Source organism: Halichoeres trimaculatus, unplaced genomic scaffold (genome assembly GCF_033239565.1).
Source record: "Halichoeres trimaculatus isolate MK-OKI-2021-1 unplaced genomic scaffold, fHalTri1.1 fHalTri1_scaffold_1, whole genome shotgun sequence".
NCBI classification, from domain to species: domain Eukaryota; kingdom Metazoa; phylum Chordata; class Actinopteri; order Labriformes; family Labridae; genus Halichoeres; species Halichoeres trimaculatus.
The window spans coordinates 25,124,529-25,146,307 of record NW_027437179.1 but is presented as its reverse complement, the minus strand read 5'-3'; the positions used below and the strand labels follow the sequence as shown (position 1 = coordinate 25,146,307).

At 40.6% G+C, this 21,779-nt stretch overlaps 1 protein-coding gene across 2 annotated transcripts in view; it reads left to right on the top strand.

Moving 5' to 3' along the window:
• srgap3 (SLIT-ROBO Rho GTPase activating protein 3) overlaps positions 1 to 21,779 on the top strand; it is a 75,591-nt gene that overhangs the window by 28,134 nt on the left and 25,678 nt on the right. For both annotated transcript variants that reach the window (XM_074665321.1, XM_074665345.1), the window contains exons 3-4: positions 5,381 to 5,543; positions 13,025 to 13,087. In XM_074665321.1, the coding sequence (XP_074521422.1) occupies positions 5,381 to 5,543; positions 13,025 to 13,087 (226 nt within the window). The remainder of the gene's footprint in view (positions 1 to 5,380; positions 5,544 to 13,024; positions 13,088 to 21,779) is intronic.

Below are 21,779 nucleotides of genomic sequence, written 5' to 3'. Positions count from 1 at the left end.
GGCTGTTTCATTGATAAGTAGCAGGCAGGCAGGCAGGCAGTGTGGAGAGGATTAAAGGCCCTTCATAGAGCCCAGGCCTGGTTTGATAAATACACACTTCCTTCTGGAAATCCTGGCTCAGACACATCACAGGCCCTGGGTGATTAGATGGTAGCACCCAGTGCAGCCATGACTAAAAGATGTGCACTGTTGTGTACAATGATTACCAGTTTAGGGTGAGCTCATTTTGGAGACAGCTTGCCATCAGCTTATCTGTGAATCAAAGACTGCTGGCAGTATTCTCTAATCATACAACCGTGTTTTGTGTCTAGATTCTCTTCTTGTGTATCTGTGCCTGATAGTCTCTGTGAATTTTGCAGAAACCACTTTATGGATGCAGACCTTGGGAAAAATCCATGGAGACAGTCATGGTGAGACAGATGTAACAGGATGCTCGGGAGCTTCACTCCTCTTTCCCCCTCCTCTTCCTTATAATTTCTCTAGGGACTCTACCAGCTCATCATTTGCCTTCTGCATGTTAATGATATCCTGTGTTAAAATACCAGGGGCCTGGTGCCATCCAAAACCAGCCCTTTGAAGCCCAACAGATCAATTGACCCGCAGGCTTTCAGCTGATGCTCAGCCTTTGTAGGGAAGGAGTGATAGGAAGTGGGTACAGCGATGGATGAATAAGATTTGATGCAGGATTAAGTTATTTAGTAAAAATGAGGCCTCTTTGTAAGAATCACTTTGGAAAAAGGTAGTGCCTCTGTCCCATAAAAGACAAGGAGCTACATTTATTACTGTGTTAAAATACCCTGCTCCCAGAGATGCAGCCTAATTACCCAACTCCTGCTCCTAATTCCTGTTAAATTAGGGCAGCAGCAAGGGAAAAAAAAGATCTTGCAGACTTTGTTTTACACTTCAAGGCTGTGTAATACCTGTTCAGAAAATGTTCTTGAGAGCTTTTTTCAGCCAAATTTTCATCTTTGTAAATTTAGTCCTAAATGTCTAATAGTATCATTGAATTATCAAAGAAAAAGCCGGTTCATATAGGTCTTCTTTTCTGTTGTCCTCTTCCCAGCTTTGTGGTAGCCTTGAAATAACGCTCCCTTGTTGAAATGTTCTGCGAGATTTTGGAGGAATTAATGAACAACCATGTTGCATAATACATAAATAATTTGAGGAAAGATTAGAGTTCTAGATAGCAGTCCGTAGTGTTCTAACTCCTTGCAAAAAATATAGGGACCATAATAAAAACTGTGCCTGCTGAACCCAACATGTTAGCATTGTATTTATGATCATGCAAAAACATTAGCTTGTGTTCAGCTAATAGCATTCTGTTACAGTCACGAGCATTTGCTTTTGACACTGATTCTTATTTGCTCCTTAATGAATTTTTTGCATTTGTTTACCTAACCCAAGCGACAACCTTAGGTCTAAGAATATGAGACAATGCAGAAGCGCTAAAATCTGCTGCTCGAGCGTCCGCTTGAAGCTGGCTCTGGAAATGCTGGGAGTCACATACACACCAAGCCAGAAAAAGCAGTTTTCACTGCAGAAATTAACCTATTCACAGCCTGGTTCAAAAAACATCTCTTGCCTGAATTGCAAAGTTTACTATTGGCACACACTGTACGTGGGGTGAATTTTTTTTCCTAACTAGGCAGTTCAGAGGACATTAAGATTGCGAGCTCGCCCAATCAGAGGCGCAGCTCAGGTCATGTGACAGACAGGTACCCTATAGCTGTATGTGAAGCCCTTGCCACTTCCAATATGGCTGCGAATCTCGATGTGCTTCATTTTCCATTTCAGTAACAGACTGTTTTATATAGTCTATAACCTAGACATTCAGTTGAGTAGCATTTTATTAGCATAATTAGCAGCACAACTGCAGGTAAAAAAAAAACTCAAATTCAAATGTAAAAACTTAGCAAGGCCAAAAGTGTTAGTTAGTGAATATAAGTTAGCTTACTTTTCACATTCAATGAGTGACCATAACAAACATAATGCCTGCTCACACTTTTAGCGGTTTTAATATTAGCATGTTATCAGGAAGCATTGAGCTTAAAGCAGCACTGACAAAGGCATTGACATAGCTTTTAGAAAGTGTGCTCTGCTTTTTGCACTATGATAAAGCATCACTGAGAGCAGGGGTCTCAAACTCCTGGCCCGCCGCTTTGTATCAATTTATAGTGAGATCCGACCTCCCTCATTCATGGCCTAGTCTGCTGTTGGAGCTAGGGAAGAAATCTAATTCCTAAGTTGACGACCCTGAACACAACAAAATCACCGCATGAACCCAAGCGGAAAAAAAACAAATATTAAGCACGATGACAATATCCTCCAAACATTATTAAAGCAAGATGTCTTTGTTATCATAAGCAAAGAGAAAGTTGCCTTTCTTATGGAGTATAACCTCATGCAGCATTATTCAACTTAACATGCGGTCACAACAAGCCAAACAGCTAGAAAAAGGCTGTCAACTCAACAAGGAGGCAAATCAAAGAACAGCTCTAAAGTGTCTTAGAGTCTGTTGAGAAGCACAGTTGTTCAAAAAGCTGAAGGTTTTTTCTTTGTTATGTGTATGAAGTGGCCCCGATGTGACCAGATTTGATGCTCAGTGGCCCTCAGGTAGTTTGAGTTTGAGACCCCTAGCTTAAAGGTATGATTTACAAAACTCTGTTTAAGACTCTTAATTTGTAAACGTTACATAAACATTAAATAACAGTCTTCTGGTTTTGGGAAAAAAACACCCAGAGATCATCTGAGAACCACCCTTGGCTGCATTCATAAACACTGGAAGCTATTAGAGAAGAACTAAAAAAAAACCTCCACAGAGATTATTATTTGGGCAGACAGCTGAGGAAGATGAAAAGAGGTGCTTTAATGGGAGCCTGGTTGCGCTAAGTGATGAAGCCTCTCTGACCACTTTTAAGGATTAGCAGGGAGTAGAGGTGATGTCCTCTAAATCTCTCGAGCACAAACATCAATTATACAGCTAGTAGCTGCGTCCCTTACGGGCAGATGGGTCAGTCGAGCAGAACTGGTACAAAGTGAGAGCTGGTACAAAGTGAGAGCTGGTGAGACTTTAGAAACGGGGCATTCCAGAGAGAAGAGGAAGAATATTGTGCATATTAAGATTCAAATCCTACCCCTTCTCTGCATAGCCAGCCAGTTAGGTTCATCTCACTCCAGTCCACCAAATTCATGCCCAGTTTCATCAGTTTAGGCCTTTGTCTCAATTGCAAGACTAAGATGTGGCATGGATTGATTGCTGGATTTCCTCAGCTCTTTCAATTTACCGTTACATTTCTGTAATGAGCAATTAATTGACTTGATTTTCAGACTAAGTGCATCTCAGGACACCTTTTGTGGTAGAGAAGTAGTGATAAATGAAAAGATGAAGCCTGCTCCACATGCTGTCCTGTTCTCAGCTCTGCACCAATGTTATGAGAACAATGTCCTGGTTTCTTTCTTTCAGCCTGATGTGAGTGCATTAAAGGGCAGAGTTAAGTGTAGGAATAATGGGGAAAGCACTCTGGATCTGCTATAGGAATCAACTTCATTAGATGTGATTAGCATTATGGAGGCTCTCTGAAGGGGGGCTCTTTGATGTCAGATGGGCTCATCTCGTTTTTTTCTGCTTCATAGTGAAACCCTACCCCCCTCTCTCCCTCTTTGTCTCCTCCTCGGGGTTTGCTGATTGATTAATGCTCAGATTGGATCCAGACATGGGATTGTGTGTGTGTGTGTGTGAATGTGGGTTTGAATGTGTGAGTGCTCTAATGCTGATGTGCCTCAGTCTTCTTGTTTGAAAGTAGCCTCAGGCGGAGACAGTTTAAACTGATTATGCTGCAATCAGAGCCCATGACTCTCTGGATCATTTTGGTCAGCAGCATCGCTCGTTTAACGAGTGAGAGACAAAAAGAAAATAAAGAGTGAGGCAGGGGGGTGCCCACTGAAGGCAAAGTTAAAAACAAATCAGCAAATACATGACAAATTAGTTTTTATTGTGGTAACTTGAACAGTTTGTAATAAAGCAAATCATTTCTGTTGTTCCATTGTGAAGTGAAAAATAACTTAAGATGTGTGTTTCTTCAGCCAGTTGGTCTATAAAAGATTATAGAGCAGTAGCTGGCCTTGTTTGGCCTTGTATTGAATCCGATCATCGCTTTATTGTATCGTTATTCTCCCGTAACAATCTGCTTGTCTGTAAAATAACCATTTAGTACATTTCATTGTGGCTATAAAAACAGTCACTTTTTAGGGTCATCACTTGTCATCCCCTTACATCGGGATGCATTGCTATTTTGGGGTGGAGCACCCCTCCCCTAATGGAATGGTAGGGGAAACACTGAAGATAACTACTATATTAACATGATAACAACATTATTGCCTTCAGAACTGCTGTAATCCTTTGTAGCTTAGATTCAACAAGGTACAGGAAACATTCCTCAGAGAGTTTGGTCCATATTGACATGATAGCATCACCCAGTTGCTGCAGATTTGTCGGCTACACATCCATGATGCAAATTTCCCGTTTCACCACATCCCAAAGGTGCTCTATTGGATTGAGATCTGGTGACTGAGGAGGCCATTTGAGTACAGCAAACTCATTGTCATGTTCAGAAACCAGTCTGAGATGATTCCAGCTTAATGACATGGCATGTTATCCTGCTGGAAGTAGCCGTCAGAAGATGGGTACACAGTGTTCATATAGGGATTGGCATGGCTGTGCGAATTGTAGCCTTAGTTTCCTGTTTTTAGCTGACAGGAGTGGCACCCAGTGTGGTCTTCTGCTGCTGTAGCCCCTCTGCCTCAAGGTTGGATGTGTTGTGCGTTCAGAGATGCTCTTCTGCAGACCTCGGTTGCAACAAGTGGTTATTTGAGTCACTGTAGCCTTCCTATTAGCTTGAACCAGTCTGGCCATTCTCCTCTGACCTCTGGCATCAACAAGACATTTTGGCCCACAGAACTGCTGCTCACTGGATTTTTCCTCTTTTTGAGACAATTCTCTGTAAACCCTAGAGATGGTTGTGTGTGAAAATCCCAGTAGATCAGCAGTTTCTAAAATACTCAGACCAGCCCATGTGGTACCAACAACCATGTCACGTTTAGAGTCACTTAAATCACTTTTCTTCTTCATTTGATGCTCAGTTTAAAGTGCAGCAGATTGTCTTGACCATGTCTACATACACAAATGCATTTAGTTGCTGCCATGTGATTGGCTGATTAGAAATTTGCTTTAACAAGCAGTTGGACAGGTGTGCATAATAAAGCGGTCGATAAATGAACATTTTATTGATGGCACAGTTTTACACAAACACCCTTATCTTTGATATTTTATCGAGACTGTTGGAAGAATTAAATGTCTAATTTTACTCCTTTTGGGTTTCAGGAAGGACCAACACCTGCTGTCCTCAGTAAACTGCTGGTACCTGGTACTGAACCAGACAAGGAGAGAGAGCCGAGATCACGCCACCCTCAGTGACCTCTACACCAACAACGTGATCGTTCGCTTGGCTCAGATCAGCGAGGATGTCATCCGCCTGTTTAAGAAGGTGAGTGGGACCGTCATCCTTCTCCTCTCTATTTATTGACAATTTCCTCGCAACAACAAATAATATAAAGCCAGACGGACAATAATGGGGACAGCTATAAATTGCAGCATCTAGGAGCAAACAGTGTTGAAAAAACATGGCGAAAAGGAAAGGTAAAGCAAAGAGCCCAATATTTGACACCCTGCAGTTCCAACTGTTGTGAGCCCTGGCTGGCTGTCAGCACATTGCAGAAATGACTGAGGGCTTATCCAAACAGCCAAACCCTGCTTTCACCTTGCAGGCTTTCCTGTAGGTGAGCTCCAGTTTGCTTACTTGACTCCATTCAGAAATCACTCAGTCTGTTTGTGTGTGAGTGTGTGCCTGTGTTTATGTATGTAGAAGCAGTGCCAGAGCTAGAAAAGAAAAAAAAACTCCATCCTCTTTAGATCAGGTGCCCTCAGGTAGTTTTTTTTTAATATTTGAAGGTCTGCATGGCTGTTTCTGCTGCTGCTTGCTGAAAACTATCACAGAGAGGTCGTAAATACTGTGGCAGAAATGTCACAGCGCTCTGGGGAAAATTGAAATGTTGAAGGAATGAATGAAAGAGCTTTCAATGATTGACAGACGTACATGCCTGTGTGATCAAAGATAGAGTTGACAAAAATATGATCAAGAGCTTGTTTGACGTCACATTGACTATCATTTCTGTGACATCAGATTAAATAGTGTTATTTCTGTAACATGACCTTGTTTATTTTGTGATTATGATGATGTAATGTTTTTGATGCTGTAGTAACAGGTTGTGTTTGTTATTTTTGTGTTGTTTCCAAAGAGCTGGATAACATGAAATACATTCTCTATATTTGAAAGGTGTCATGAGATGTAATCAGGCTGATGTTTAGGGCTATTGGTGGCAATAGTAGGGATAGCCTTCCTTGGCATTGCCCCTCCCCTCAAAAGAAATCTGATTTGCCAACCTCTGTGCAAACATGTAACCATAGAATTATACGTAAATGAGTGAAAGTGATATTCTGACTGGAATACACCGACTGACTTCTATTTTGCTTCCAGGATTGTGGTAGGATGATATTAAATTGTGAAGAACTTGTCCACATCCCTCAAATCCAGAAAGTACTACTTCAGTCATAGACAGAGGATGTAAATAATATATAATCACAGGCGTTATTATGGAAGCTGCAACAGTCTGACCCACTACAGCTCTTACACTGTGTTGCATCACACAAGCTAGATGAACCCTCCCTGCTCCCCCTGAGCCTCTGCAGTACACGCTGCAGTCTGTCTGCCTTCAGAGCCACTCATGCATGTATACATAGATGCCATTCACCAGCTGCTGAGTATTCTCCCTGCTAATCATATCACAGTCTCATACCTGTTTTTATTCCTGCTTTATTTTTATGCCCCAGAGCAAAACCAGCTCAAAAATCAAAATTAGTTTACGCATTTAAGGTTTGTCAAGAAAATACCACAAAATTACTTTCTCTGGTAACTAATTACATTTATGAAGGAGTAACTCTTTTACTAATGTAGTTACTTTTTAGGGAAAGAAATGAGTAACTATAACAGGGGTGGCCAACCAGTCAGAGACCAAGAGCCACAGAAACTACTGTTGTACTACTGAGAGCCACATCACACATGGGGTCTTTGGGTGCAGTCACACTGGCCAATCGTGCCGTGCCTAAGCACGCTTCAGCCCTAAAGCACGTTTGGAATGGTCAGTGTGACCACAACCATGCCATGCTCAAGCACGATTCTTTGGCACGCTTCAGAGAGGTGGGCTTTGGCACGGTTTACTTCATGTACAAGCACGTGGACAGAAAATCAATACATTTCTAATTTTCAAAGCGAGGTCTATTGTGTTTGTAAGTGTGTTTAAATTTGTCCTCGAGAAGAGAAACTAAAACTTAAGTATCAATGTGTACACCCAAATATTGATCAACACTGATCCCAACGTTGGCATCAGTATATCATTGTTTTAGATTGATTGGCACACCACTACTCTTAACTATAAATATATTTTTATGAATGGATCGAAGAGCCGCCTGTTGAAAGGCAAAGAGCCACATGCGGCTCCCGAGCCACAGGTTGGCCACCCCTGAACTACAACCTATTACTTTTTATAGTAATTTGCCCAACACTATGGTCATGCACAAACACAAGCATCTTCTTCACTTTAGCTTATTGTCATAGGAAATTTGTCCAGAGAGTGATGCAGTACTCCTTAGAACTCACTTTAGCCCCATTTCCACCAAGCGGTTCAGTTTGGGTTGTCTTGGTATGGCACGCATTTTACAGAGTTTCCACTGACTGATCCCGGGACAGACCCCTGAATAACCGAGATGAGCCGTCCCACTTATTGGTACCCTTCCATAGGGGTGCCAGACTAAACTGATCAGATCTCGGAAGGGGGAGCTACAGCACTGCAGTCTGTTGATTGGTCGAAAGAATCATCACGCACTGTGCAACAGTGGCTGCATTTCTCTTTGCTCTTTGTTTACTGTGTTGCGTTTTTCTTCTTCATTGGATTTTATTAGTGGGGTACGCTGTGTCACACATGCTATGGTGTCATGCCGTTATGTTACTTATGCGGCTGTAGGCATTCAGCTTACACAATGCCTACCATGAGGAGGCACAGTTGGCTGTGAAAACGCTAACAGGAACAGGCTTAACCAAGCCAACCCGTAACAAACCGTACTGACCTAAACTGGACTGCTTGGAGGAAATGGGGCTTTTGACACCATCCTATAGGGAACAACAACTGCATCACCAACAATGGCAGCAAGTCGGAGCAGCATGGCCACTTGAAATCCAACTGATACCCAGCCATTTGGTCCATTGAGGTCTACCTGGGATTTATCTGTGGAATGGGGACATTCCAATAGTTTTTTTTCTGATTTATTTTCTTCAGTGGAGGTCTTAGTGTAGACCAGGGTGCATCATTGAGCCCCACAGCTTCAAAGATGGTCTTAACGGTAGCTAAGGGTCATTTAGAAACCTCTTGAATTCTTGATGGTTCTTGTCCTGTTAATGTTCAACAAGCCTTTTCTACTCTAGGATTTCTCTTTTGGACGTATCTTCTTATGGTCTGGGAGTCGAGCTGCTTTTTTTTGGCTGTATCAGACTCTTGACAATTTGCCCCTTTTCCTCTTTACTCAGGTCACTTTTCTTACCCATAGTCAAAGTTGAAAGGATTTGTATAATAATGTGGCCCACTTAAAGACATGTTATCTGTGGTTAAGAATATCAAGAAACTTTGTAGTTTCAAACAAAAAGTATTTTGTTTGAGCACAATGCCGTATGCAACATCAAAAGCAATTTCTCTCTGAACAGCAGCCTTTCAGATTTTTAAGAAAAGTTAATTTGCTTAATAATTTGGAGCACTGTGTAAAAAAAACAAAGAAAAAAACACACCACAAATCCATTCTGTATCATTTAGTTTTCTTCCCTGTGGCTACACTTCGTATTCCTGTTTGGAATTATGATGTGTTGGAGCAAGATTTTATCTGACTAATTTTTATTCCATTAGTTAAGACTCTGACTCATCAGCTGCAAGTTTTTTCAAGCACAGATTTAGCTGGAGGTGTGGTTAAATTGTTAACCATTATCTGTCTCTGGATAAATGGTAAGTGTGGTTTGAGGTGTGTGTGTGTGTGTGTGTGTGTGTGTGTGTGTGTGTGTGTGTGTGTGTGTGTGTGTGTGTGTGTGTGTGTGTGTGTGTGTGTGTGTGTGTGTGTGTGTGTGTGTTTGTTTGTTTCATTTATCGTTCATGCTGTGGGGGTTTGTTTTAGTACAACTTGTTTTTTTATATATGATCTGTCAGAAGGTGTTACTTCTCATAATTAGTCACATGTGACCATGCCTAACCATCATGCATACTGCTGAGTCACTGTGTTGCAACAGAATGAATGAATCAGCTGTTTAGGCTGTCAAAAATGCCTAAAATGGTAGTAACCACCAGGGCACTTACAGAGTGTCTTCATCTTCTTTTAATACTGCTGCCAAATTTAAAAGCTTCTCACACGCTGTGCTCTTAGGTATGCAGCATGCAGTGCTGAAGCTATTGTTTGCTCCCTTCAAGCAGTCTGACCCAATTAGCTGTACACGTCAATCTGCAACTGACAAGACTGTCAGACTGAACATGGGTCTAATTACCTTTTCCTATCTGAGAATACTCTGAAATGTCTGATTAGTAAATTGGATTTGCTGTTACCTTAGACACATGCTTCTGTCAGCCTTGATATTGTTCAACGTAGAATTATATTGCAATTCGTACCACTTGATCTAACTAATCAAAGCAACCTGCTATGAATGCTAGGAATGAGATGATAGTTTGTTGCTCATAGTGCCTCACAGGGCCCTGATAATAAAACACCATTGCAGACAACTTCCATCTGCTTTATTTTTTACTTTCTCAGATGAACTCTTTTGACCTTTTCTTTTTAAAGCCAGTGGTGGTTTAAATCCATTCAATTCAAATAAATCACAAAGTTTACTATAAGATTATAACTGTTAACAAATCACAAGTTAAATAGATCTTTCTTGTAATATTACTAAATAAATACACATGCTCTCTCGGGCACAGGCCACAAGAGTTTTCTTTGAATCTCAAAAACATGCCATTTAATGTTAATGGATTTGTTAGGAACTACTTTGTGTTAATATTTTTCATACTTTGATGTTTTTGGCTCTAAATGTCCCCAGCTCTCATATCTGAAGTGACACCTTGAGGCAGATAGATGGCAACAAAAGCCGCACATCAGAAAATGTGATGAAATGTTTGAGTTGGACTTGGCTGCTTGAGCTGGCTTTCATATCCCTAACACATATGGCAGCACTACAGACACAACACCCACTGTGGGAGTAATAGTAAAGGTTCAGAACTGGCAAATATAAAAACCTGGCTCTATCTAGATGCATTGCTTTTATTAAATCTAAATACGTACTAAACCAATGGTAGGAATGCAAATTAAAAAAGCTACATAAAAACAGATGCAGCTTAACAGTTACAAAGGGGTGACACTATATTTCAATGCTGTGCTGAAGCAATTCATTTGTAACTTGAACATAACAAAAATCCTGATCAACTAGAATTTTTACTCAGAAATCAATAAAAATTGACTCAGCTGCACATGGGACTGTGCCGCTTGCACATTTGCCTTACACATTTGGTTGAATGGTTAAATGCAAGTTCAACCAGACAAATCAGTTTTCTACAAATACAGTGGTACCTTAACTTGCAAGTGTCCCAACTAACTAGTTTTTGGAGATACAAGCTGTGTCTGGACATTTTTTTCTTTGAGTTGAGAGCTAAAATTTGAGTTATGAGCCATATTTAGATACCCCCCTGCTGTTGCAACAAATGCTTTGGTGAACACTGCATCGCAATGTACGTCTCACTCATTCACTCTAAGCACTTAGATCACATTGGAAGCATCAGTGTGGCGCTCACATTTGTGTTTGCACTTAGTCAAAAGAAACTCCCAAGAAAAGTTGCAACTAGGCGTGAGAAAGTGCTTTTAAATGACATTTGCCTAACTTATTTCAGAAAAAGTCTGAAAGGGAGGATGAACCAGACATTATTGGACAGGCTTTTAACAAAAACACCTGCAGATTAAAATAAGGAAAGCGTGGCGAAAAGGTAAAAAACCAGCAAACAAGGTTTAGTTATTCCGTTTAGCTTTTCTCCTCAGTCCCCCCAGTTCAGTGAGGGTGGTTTGTCCAAGCTAGCTAAATGCTAAGTGCTCACAGAATCCCCTGCTAACGTATGCTTCATGTTATTTTAGCATTTTGAGCTGGAAGTTCAGCTATGTTTGTACTTAAATTTCCCATCCAGATGGTAAATCTTGGACAAATTCCCCAAAATGCATCCCCAGTGACGTTTCAGGGATTTTGAGTCGTTAATCTGTGTTAACATGCTTGTTTTGACAGCCCTTATTTATTTTTTTTACAGTTTTCATTATTCATAAGTAATTTTTTCTTATTTGAAAATATAACAACGAAAAAATGCAGTGTTTTTTGGGGGACCGAAACAGATGAATGACATTTCAGTTTATTTCAATAGAGAAAATTGATTTGACATATGATTAATATGAGTAATGAGCTCCGTCATGGAACAAATTAAACTCATAAGTCAGGACACTACTGTACTGCCAAACAGTGGAGCATAACTGTCATTTATACATCCAGGTCATAGAGGATTAACCAGCGCATCAGTTCCAGTAAGTGGCAAGTAGTTCTTGATATATAGCAAGCATTACAGCAGTGATGCTTTCAACCAACTGTGTTGAAGGTAGCTTTTATATCACCTCTCTTACACCTCTCAGCTTCCTGTGTGAAAGCTTCTTGTTTCTTAAATGCAGCGGGTGGTCACGCAAAGATGTGCGGGGGATGCTGGTGCAAATTTTCCCCTCAGAGTCTTCAAACAATCGCTGAGAGCCTCCCAACTAAGCAAAGAGATATTCGTTACATCAGCTCTGTCAGGTCTTTCTTCTTGTAGGTGGGTCGTGTGTTTGTCATCACGAGTTTATGATGCCTAGAGATAGCTGTGAAAACAGTGAGGTGTTAGTGCTTTAAAAGCTGAGAGAAGGTTTCGACTGTGCAACTTAATGACAAGTTCGCTGCATCGCTGTCTGTTTCTTCCCTCAGACTCCAAACACAACAAATTAAACTGGTGACAGAGACAAACAACAGTGTTAGTAATCTCACTGTTGACAGGAGACATGGAGCTGGAAATAGGGCTTGTTCCTGCTAAAACTTTTTGCATTTTGACTTTTGCCTGGAGATTACTGGCAGGCACCAAGTGGCTGTTTTTGATTTGTTGGAGGACGTCAAATGTTTGTCTGTGCCTGTCTAATGCACATCACACCAACAAAGTCTCTTTTCTTTCAGAAGAGAGAAGCAGAATGGATTGTGTTATAATAACTACACAGTACACAACACTTGTCTGAATTTCGATTAAAAAGTTCTGGGTTAGTAATTAACAATGTTAGCTAGAATTCCTTCCACTGTGATTCTCTTGTATATCTGTTCTGAATTTCATGGCATTCTGTGGCGACTCATTGAGACAAGCCTGTAGGGCTGGGTATCAATCGATATAGATTCAGTTCGATATTGATTTAAATGCTTCGATTATCGATGACCCATGTGAACATATGTGGTATGTCACCTCATGTTTTGGAGCAATCACACAACCCAAACATCAGACTTTAAAGCTGAAAGAGCTGGCTTTACGCTGCTGCTACTGGTGCTGCTGGTGCTGCTGCTTTGGCTGCCATTTTGTTGTTGTTTGGTCTCGGTTGGCCCGCATCAATACAACACGATCAACACACACACACACCCCCAATATTGAGTTGGGCGAAGAAATATTACAATGCATTGATTCATCAACATTTTTACCCACCCCTACTAGCCTGCAGCATAATGGACTTTGTTTCAACTGGTCACAGCTGAAGGCTTGATTTGTGTCTTTCTGCTTTGTGTTTCAGAGTAAGGACATTGGGATCCAGATGCATGAAGAGTTGGTGAAGGTGACAAATGAACTCTACACGGTGAGTAATGCGCTGTGTCTCCTTCAGATCGATCCCTCACGTCGTATCTCATCACTGAACTCATCCACTTCTGCTTCTTTTCTCTCTGTCTTTCTGACAAATTGTTACATGCTCCTTCTTCTTTTCCTCACTTTTCTCTGCTTTTCCTATCACCCGAAATACTTGTTTCTAGGTTTCTCAGTATGAACCTTCAGGCTGTTAAAAGTCTACTGGAAAAATCATTGTTAAGAGTTAGAGTCTTTGAAACAAGCCTCAGCTCGAATGTGTTAAACAAAATGGGCACTTAAGTCTCTGCTGAAAACATCCTAATCTGATATGTTGTCATTTGGAACAGCCAGACAAATGATGCAATCTGAAACTTGTGTCTTAATGAAGGTTGACTCCAGCTAACTTTTGATCAGTCTCTAAACTGGCAAAGAGGTGGAGCTGACAGGCTTTTGCTTCTTGACAAACAATTACAACACGCACACCTGATGCTCAAATCAGACAAACCCTCAATTGTGCAAATGCAACGCCTCTTCACCTCAATGTAATTACAATAGATTAGGTGTATTTTTTAAAGTTGAACAGTTTTTGCAAGTACGTTAGTTGGCTGTAGAGGTAAATTCATTTTGAAGCCGTTTTAAAGGCTGTTTTTCTACCCCTGTATAAATGAGTGTTACATTATGCACCCTACGGACCCTAATGGATATTCTTTGGCTTTTGAAGGCTCAAGGGCACACTCGCTGGACTGCAGTTTTTTGATACCTCTCCATTTGCTTCATTTTTCATAACCCAAGGTTCTTGCTTGGTCGAAGGAGAAGAAATTTGTTTTTGTCATAGCTAATGTGGGCGGCTGCTGTTATGTTTTTATTGAGATAAATGAGAAGGACATGAAAAATGTATAAAAAGACATCCTAGTATGACACAACATACTTCATCTCCACAATAAAGAGCAGCCTCTTAAATCGTCAACATTTGGAACCACCTCTCCTCTAAAATGGACTTGACATAACCTTAGTGTTGTCATTTTCATCAAGGAAAAGTTTTCATAGTCAGTTTATTTTGAACATTGGTGCCAGTATATCTACTGTCATGTCATCTGCAGACTGCACAGTTAGTATAGGTGAGCGTCATGATGGTTGATCTGATAGGTGAAAGGAAAGATTAGCAGCAGATGTTGATGTGTCACTTATCAGAGAGGTGCACAGCTCTGGAGGGTAATTAACAAACTATCCTGTTTTGATGGGTTGTCTATTCATTTTTGGGTCACTTGTTTCAGCTCAGATTCTTTGCTGTATCTGAAGTCAGTCATTGACTGAATTTCGCATGGTGTGGCCACTGTGACATCTAGTTTCAGACGAGATGTTCTGAAACGCTTGCTCAAACTAACTTTCAATCAATAGAGGGAGAGAAGCAAAGAGATGGTGTAAGTGTGGCTCTTTGCGCTCTGGCAAACTGCTACAATGGGTGCACCTGTCAGTCATCTCTACCGTGCCCCCTATCATGAAAATTCTTTATGAGGCCTAATTAAATCAAAATGGATAAGTTGCTAAAAAAACCTCTATGTATAAATAAATTAATGAGCTACATACACCAAACCCTCCCCCTTTAATATCAATGTAACTAAGCCTTTTTCAGCTTTGTGTCTGTTAACATGAGTGTTAATTGGGATTACCTGGCTTTTGGAGAGAATGTCAAGTTGATACTTGATGTCAGCAACATTTTCCTTGAAAACAAAGAAGAAGACGGTGGATGACGTGTACAAAAGAATCTACATTTTTGACAGAGCAAATGGACCACTGTTACTTTGCAGAAAGTGGGAGTGACCAAGGGAGTGTTTCAGTCTAGAAACCGACCACCAGATATGCAAAGAGTTCCCATTCTACACACTGGACCTTCACAAGTGATGTCTGTGAAGCATTTACATCACACTTCAGCATTGTATTATATTTTTGACAATATCTGTCCAGAGCTGAAGGAATGACTTGTTAATAGCAGGATTTCCTGTGGGAAACCCTGTAGATGGATGAGCATATGACAGGGATAAGGAGCTGGGTGAGGCTTAATGTCTGAAACTGGACATGCTCCAGGCAACCTCAGCAATCTCTCCCCCCCTCCCCCCTGGGTGAAACAGAAGAGATGGCAGAGCTGCCTAACTCTGTATGACTTATTTATCTGTGCACTGTGATGAGAATCAAACTACCAGAGGGCAGCACTGGCAGCTCTCCCTGATCCCACCATCTGTACATTTGGACGCCAAAACATGCGGGTGTTTCAAGGAGCTTGTGGGAATAAAAAGTGCATATGTGTGTTAATAACATGCATATGTACCTAAAAGGGAATTTAATATTTCTCAGATGCCTTTATGGACTAACCAAGGCTGAACTCCCTACCCTAATAAAAAAGCAGCTTCCCGTATTGCTGTTTCCTGTTAGCTTTGCTTTACTGTAGCACGGGATATTTCAGAGTCACTGCAGACCAAATCATTCTTTTATACTTTCTCTGTGTTTCTCCCCCTACAGTTCTACACTTTTATTTAGCAGATGCTTTTGACCAAAGCACTGTACAACACAAAGCATAATTTAGACAGGAGGTAAAAACCTGAGCAAGTGCAACAAAGTGCTTCATGTTTGTTTTGCTTTGTTTAGTAACTCAGGATATGACTTTTGTTCACAATATCACAGAAAGGATTCATATTTTGAATAAGACAACAGCCTAGCTAACATAACTGGGATCATTATCTTTAGAAGTATGACTAATATGAGGATATATGATATAATTATTGTATTAAAGCACAATAAATAACATAGAGTTTGCCTGTAAAAATTAATGTTCTATCCTGAGAAAAACTGACACCAATTATAGAGGGCATATTGACAAGACCTAGCAATCAAGGCCACATGAGCCTTGAAGGTCAACTGGCCATCAATCATGACACCCAGATTTCTGGCAGAGTTTGTGGGCACAAATTGATTGGATTGGCAGGAAACTGATCTGTGGTTGAACAGAGGGACAGGCTGGAAAGACTATGAGCTCAGTTTTGGACAGATTTAGCTGAAGGTGGTGTTCCTTAACTCATCAGCCAGACACGCTGATATCTGAGCTGAGACAGTTGTGTCATCAGGTGGAAAAGACAGAAAAAGCTGAGTGTGGTCAGCATAGCAGTAGTAGGAGAAGCCATTGGAGTGAATCACTGCACCAAGTGAGGAGAAGAGTAGGGGACCAAGCACTGACCCCTGGGGTGCCCCTGTCAAAAGCCATGTGATTCAGACACTTCTCCATGACACTCTGATGGATCTACCTGTGACACACATCTCTGTAATACACACGCAAGCGGCAACCTCCGGTCTAAGAATATGAGACAATGCAGAAGTGCTAAAATCTGCTGTTTTTCAAGTGTCCACCTGAGGCTGGCTCAAGAAGTACAGGAAGTCACATACACACCAAGCCAAAAAAAGCCATTTTCACAGCAGAAATTAACCTATTTACAGCCTGGTTCAAAAAACCTCTCCTGTCTGAGCTGATAATTTTACTATCGGCACACACTGTATGGGGGGTGATTTTTTTTCTAACTCGGCCATTCAGAGGATATTAAGATTGTGAACTCGCCTAATCAGAGGCACAGCTCAGGTCACGTGACTGACAGGCGCCCTATGGCTGTACAAAAAGCCCTTGCAACTACCAAATTGGCCATGGTAGCCAGTGTGCTTCATTTTCCATTTCAGAAATGGACGGGTGACATCAGGGAGACATTGCCCATGTTTTATACAGTCTATGTAGACATGTAGATATGTTTGTGTGTAGTTATTGATAAGTAAGATACAGACATAAGGTCCCTCTGCTCCTGCTTTACATGAGCAGCAATCTGCTTGTAATGTCAAGATCACAAAACCATTTTTACTAGGAATACGAACAGAGTTTTTTGGAAGTTCTGCAAAACATCACAGCAAATATGGAAAATGTATTGCTACAACTGCAGCGTCACTACATATAGAATTAGTAAAGTAATGCTTCTGTATTCTGAAAGATCCTCTATTTTGGGATCCCTTTAAGGTGCACCATTTTTTTTTTTTCTAATTTGATACCCCATTTTTATTTATAACCTCTGCCAAGGTTATGTTTATGGGAGAGTTTGTCTGTTTGTCTGTGAACTACATAACTCAAAAAGCAACAGATCTTGATGACATTTTCAAGAAATCTTCAAAATGGGATAAGGAAGTAGTGATTAAATTCTGGAGGTGATCCGGATCACCGCCTGGATCCAGAATTTTTTTTAAAGCATTATTATTGCTGTTTTCACCGTGTATAACTCCATGATAAATGGTTGGATTGCTTTGTAAAATAATACAAGAAAAGGTCACAATAATTTCTAACAGATGTAAAAGTAAGATCTAGATCCTGGCAATATTCTGGATACTAAGATCCAGAATATTGAATATGTACTGGGTCATCATAATTTTTAACACTGTCAGGTAACACATTATCATACAAACCTGCAACTAACACCAAATTGTTGCAGACAGTCTGCTGAAAGGGAGTATAACATTAAAGATGGATTGCATGAGAATCACAGTATGCTTGGCAGAGGGCTGCGCTCTCTGAGTGCTTTTCTAGTTTTTTAATTTAACTCATGTAAGGATCCAGGGTTTACCCATACTTTTATTGTTCTCAAAATGTTTCCCTGGTGAGGCACTTCTTTTTCCAAAATATAAGAAAAGATGGTTTAAAGGAAGTTGACTTGGCATCATACGAGCAGCAGGATTTTCCCAGTTAACGTCATTATCTTTGGAAAACTTTACTGACTGAGAAATCTGCCGTTTTCCACAAATAACTGGTCTGTATTTACCTCTGCATGCCCCTTACCCAGCAGCTACTCTGTCGGCTGGAGGAAAATCAAGCATTGTTTTTTCATGACTGCACCCTTGTTAGTATTGTATTGCACAGAAATAGCCAAATCAATAGCATGGCCACATGGTGATAGCCTTGTGTTTTTTTCTAACGGCTTTTTCTCTGGCTGCCAAAGAGCAAATTTAACAGCAAGGAAACTGTGAAATCACGTTTGGCTCCCTGGAGGTGAAGTCAGAGCTCTGTGAGGGAGTCTTTGTGAGACAGCGAGCTGATTGTTAAAATATTGTTCAAAGCATGATTCTGCTGCAGGAGTAAGAAAAAGGAAGATCTGACAGTTTCTTTCGAGTTATTATCCCTAAATCTGAAGAAAAACAGGAGCAAAAGCCACCACCTGATGTTCTCAGTGTCTCTTTTATTTGAAACTCGTCTTTTTTTATGTTGGGACCTGTTTTAATTTCCTGCTACACAGACTTAATATCCTTGCTTGGATCAATAAGGCCCATCCTATTTTCATCACTCACCCCCTTGTGTCTGATGTCTGCGTCTGTCTCTTACACACTTACTCTCTAGTTAACAACAACACAGATGAGGCAGCTGAGCCTGGGTGTTGCTGGAACTGTCATCCACTTATCTTTTGTTATTTTTCTTGATTCATGAATTTGAGGATATTTTTTGGCTGTACTTTTTACTCTAAGTCAGCTATGTGCATGTTTAGTCGGTTAAATTATTGAACACTGTCATCCAAACAGATTGTTAAAATAATATTTTTTTGTTCATAATGGTTTATTCATTGAAGTTTTGGTGTTCCAGTTTAATGAGCGACCCTGTTGACTGATGACGTTCAGCTGAATGTGTGTATGTTTCTGTTGATCGAGTTTCTGTGCTCTCATTAAAGGAAAGGCCTTTTTATTATAATCTCCTAATCTAGGTTGCAGTTATACATCTTTAAGGAGTAAATTAACAGAAAGGCATCCAAAAGGACTCTTTGTTTCTAACAGCTGCAGCTATGGATATCTAGATCAGCATTTTTTGCTCCCAATATTGATCCAATATTTTAGTACTGAGTATCAGCTGATACCAAGTCCTGATCTAGTTCATGGGTTTGCAGAGATAAAAGTTGCCAAAAAGGTAAAAAAAAAAAAAAAAAAAAAAGGTAAGCTGCACAGTTTTTTTAGGGATGCACCAATCCAACTTTTGTGGTTCCGATACCCGTACTGATACCTGGGATTTGGTATCAACCCATACCGATACTGATCCGGTACTGGTGTAAGATGATAACCTGCATGCCCCACTGTGGGATTAGACTAGTAATGTTTTGGGTAAAGGCAAAAAATGTGTATTGGGAATTACTGAAGTTAACATTTATTTAAACTATGAAACATTTAAATGTTTACCAGCAAAAAAAAAAAAAAAAAGCTTTAGCATGTACACAAGTTCTTTTCAAATGTAAACTTTATACCCTGTGGACTGGTAATGCAGCAAGACACAAAGCACTTTTGATTCCGACAATAGAATAGTTTTTTTGGTTTTCTATTTACTGGTTGGTCTACATTCTTTCCTTCACCTCTAGTGTATAGCTATAGGTAGTGACCAAAACAATGAGGTCACAGATACAAGCCAGCTAGAGTCAGGAGGTCAGAGCACAGCTGTTGCTCCTATGCACTGAAAGGATTAATTTAAGGTGGCTTTGGCATTTGATAAGGATGCCTCCTGGATGCCTCCCATGGGAGGTTTTCTGGGCAACTCCACCTTGGAGGAGGCCTCAGGCAGACCCAGAACTTGCTTGAGGGAATGTATATCCAATCTAGCCTGGGAATGTCTCTGGATCTCTCAGGAGGGTCTGGGAAATGTTGCTGGAGAGAGGGATGTCTGGGTGGACTTGCTAAGACTCCTGCCCCCAGCACACGATTTGAGATAAGCAGGTAGAAGTGACTGGACAATATTTTATTTGTATATTTTGGTATTAAAACAGATGATTTTTATTAAGCAGCTTGCTGTCACGTTTTCAGGGAGAATTTGCCGTTTCTTACACACTTAGCAAAATGTCACACATTCAAATCATAGCTATTTATTCTCAGGAAGTTGTGGTTCAAATTGCCTGGGATGTTTGTTGCTTTCTCTTGTTAACTCACACTCAAGCAGATTATTTTGGTTGTAGATTTGAATATTTTGATGGACAATCAGGAAGTACCCCCAGCCAGAGATGAATGTTGTGTGGATGTTGTTGACAACTCAGGGTATTAATCCTCAGAATATTTAATATGCATGTTGAATAGAAATATCTTCTTCCAGGCTGGCTTTTATCATGAAATGCTCCAGTCGTTTTCTCACAGTTTGGTTTCTCTCAGCGGCTCAGAGCCACGGCTCAGCAGTTAAATAGCTCCAGGCTGTCGTCTGTGTGGACTCAACTATACACACACCTCTTGTAGACACAGCTGAAGCTCAGTCTTCCTGCAAATTACTGCCGTCTTTAGCTGCAGGTCCTGCAGTCACATGGTTCAAAGCTGGTTGGAAATGTAGCCTGTTTTTAGAGAGAAATTGTAAAACAGCCTGGGGAGGAAAAAAGAAGAAGCGTGAATCTCATATCTCTCTGTTTTGCCATCCTCGAAACACTCGGGTGGTTTTTATTCCATTTTTTATTCATTGAGTAGTTTGCCTCCTAGGTCTTTGTCACCCCAAACAAACAAAGCTGCTTAAGTGGTAGCCCTACTGAATATCGAAATCAGGGTTGAAGGTCAGTGGAGATTATCGCGCGAGTTACCCTTATGGCAAACATATGATTTTGATGGGTTGGACCTGGACTTGGAAGAAACCCTATAGCTGGAGCTCAGCTTTTAGTGAGCATACTTTACCACAGGAAACAAATAAAGTGCTGTTTATGTTGACTCTTAAACATCCTGAGGTGTTCATAGAAAAACTTGAATGCCTGAGACGTTTGAAGATGAAGCTCACATCTGGACGTTCCTTTACGAGGCTGTAGAATGAGGTGAAACCCTCTCAGTGAGCATCTGGGACAAGTTTAGAGAGAACCAGGATGCTTCTGTCTTGTCTTACGAGGGTTTTCTGTCACTGGTGTCTTGTGGTGGCAGTCTGTGAGAGAGTGTGGTGCCAAAGTAGAGATCAAAGTGAAGAGGTAACTGCAGAGAACAGGGGCTGTCACTCTGTGGCAGATGAATGAGACCTGGGCGATAAAAATCTGCTGTACACATAATGTAAGGGTCTCAAAAAGCCACAGTGGGGAGGGTAAGATGAGGCACGCTGAAGGTTTGACAGCCAAGAGTACACACCACACTCAGCCGTGGGCCCCCGGACCCACTTAAAGGATTCCACATGTAGTGACATCTAAGTTACCGCTGCATTGACACCCTAATTGATCCACCAGGCCACCACAGAAAGCAAAAATTTAAGCAGATTTGAAGGGAATTTTCCTCCTCCTCTCATCACAAGATTGAAGAATAGCAACATAATGTCTTACTCAGTACAAGTATGCTTGCATGACTGGGTGTTTAAGCATTAAAAAATATGATCCAGATTTTCAATTTACTGTCATCTATTATTGTTAACAGATTGTTGCAGATTCAGTTTTCTTCAAAGTACTCATATTAACCTCTTACTGCCTGAAGTAATTTAGAATTATGTTACAAACATGTTTTTGTCTGTTTTTGTATTCTTACAGATGCTAAATTGTGTGAAGATTGTAAAGTTATATAAAGCACATACAATAGTTATGAATGAAAGTTCAAAGTTATATGGTATGTATAGCGATAAAAAGTAGGGATGGCCAGATACTGTTACCAGGTATCGGTATCTGGCCGATACCTACCTTTTTTCAAGGTGTCGGTACTCCTGAAGGCTGCAGATA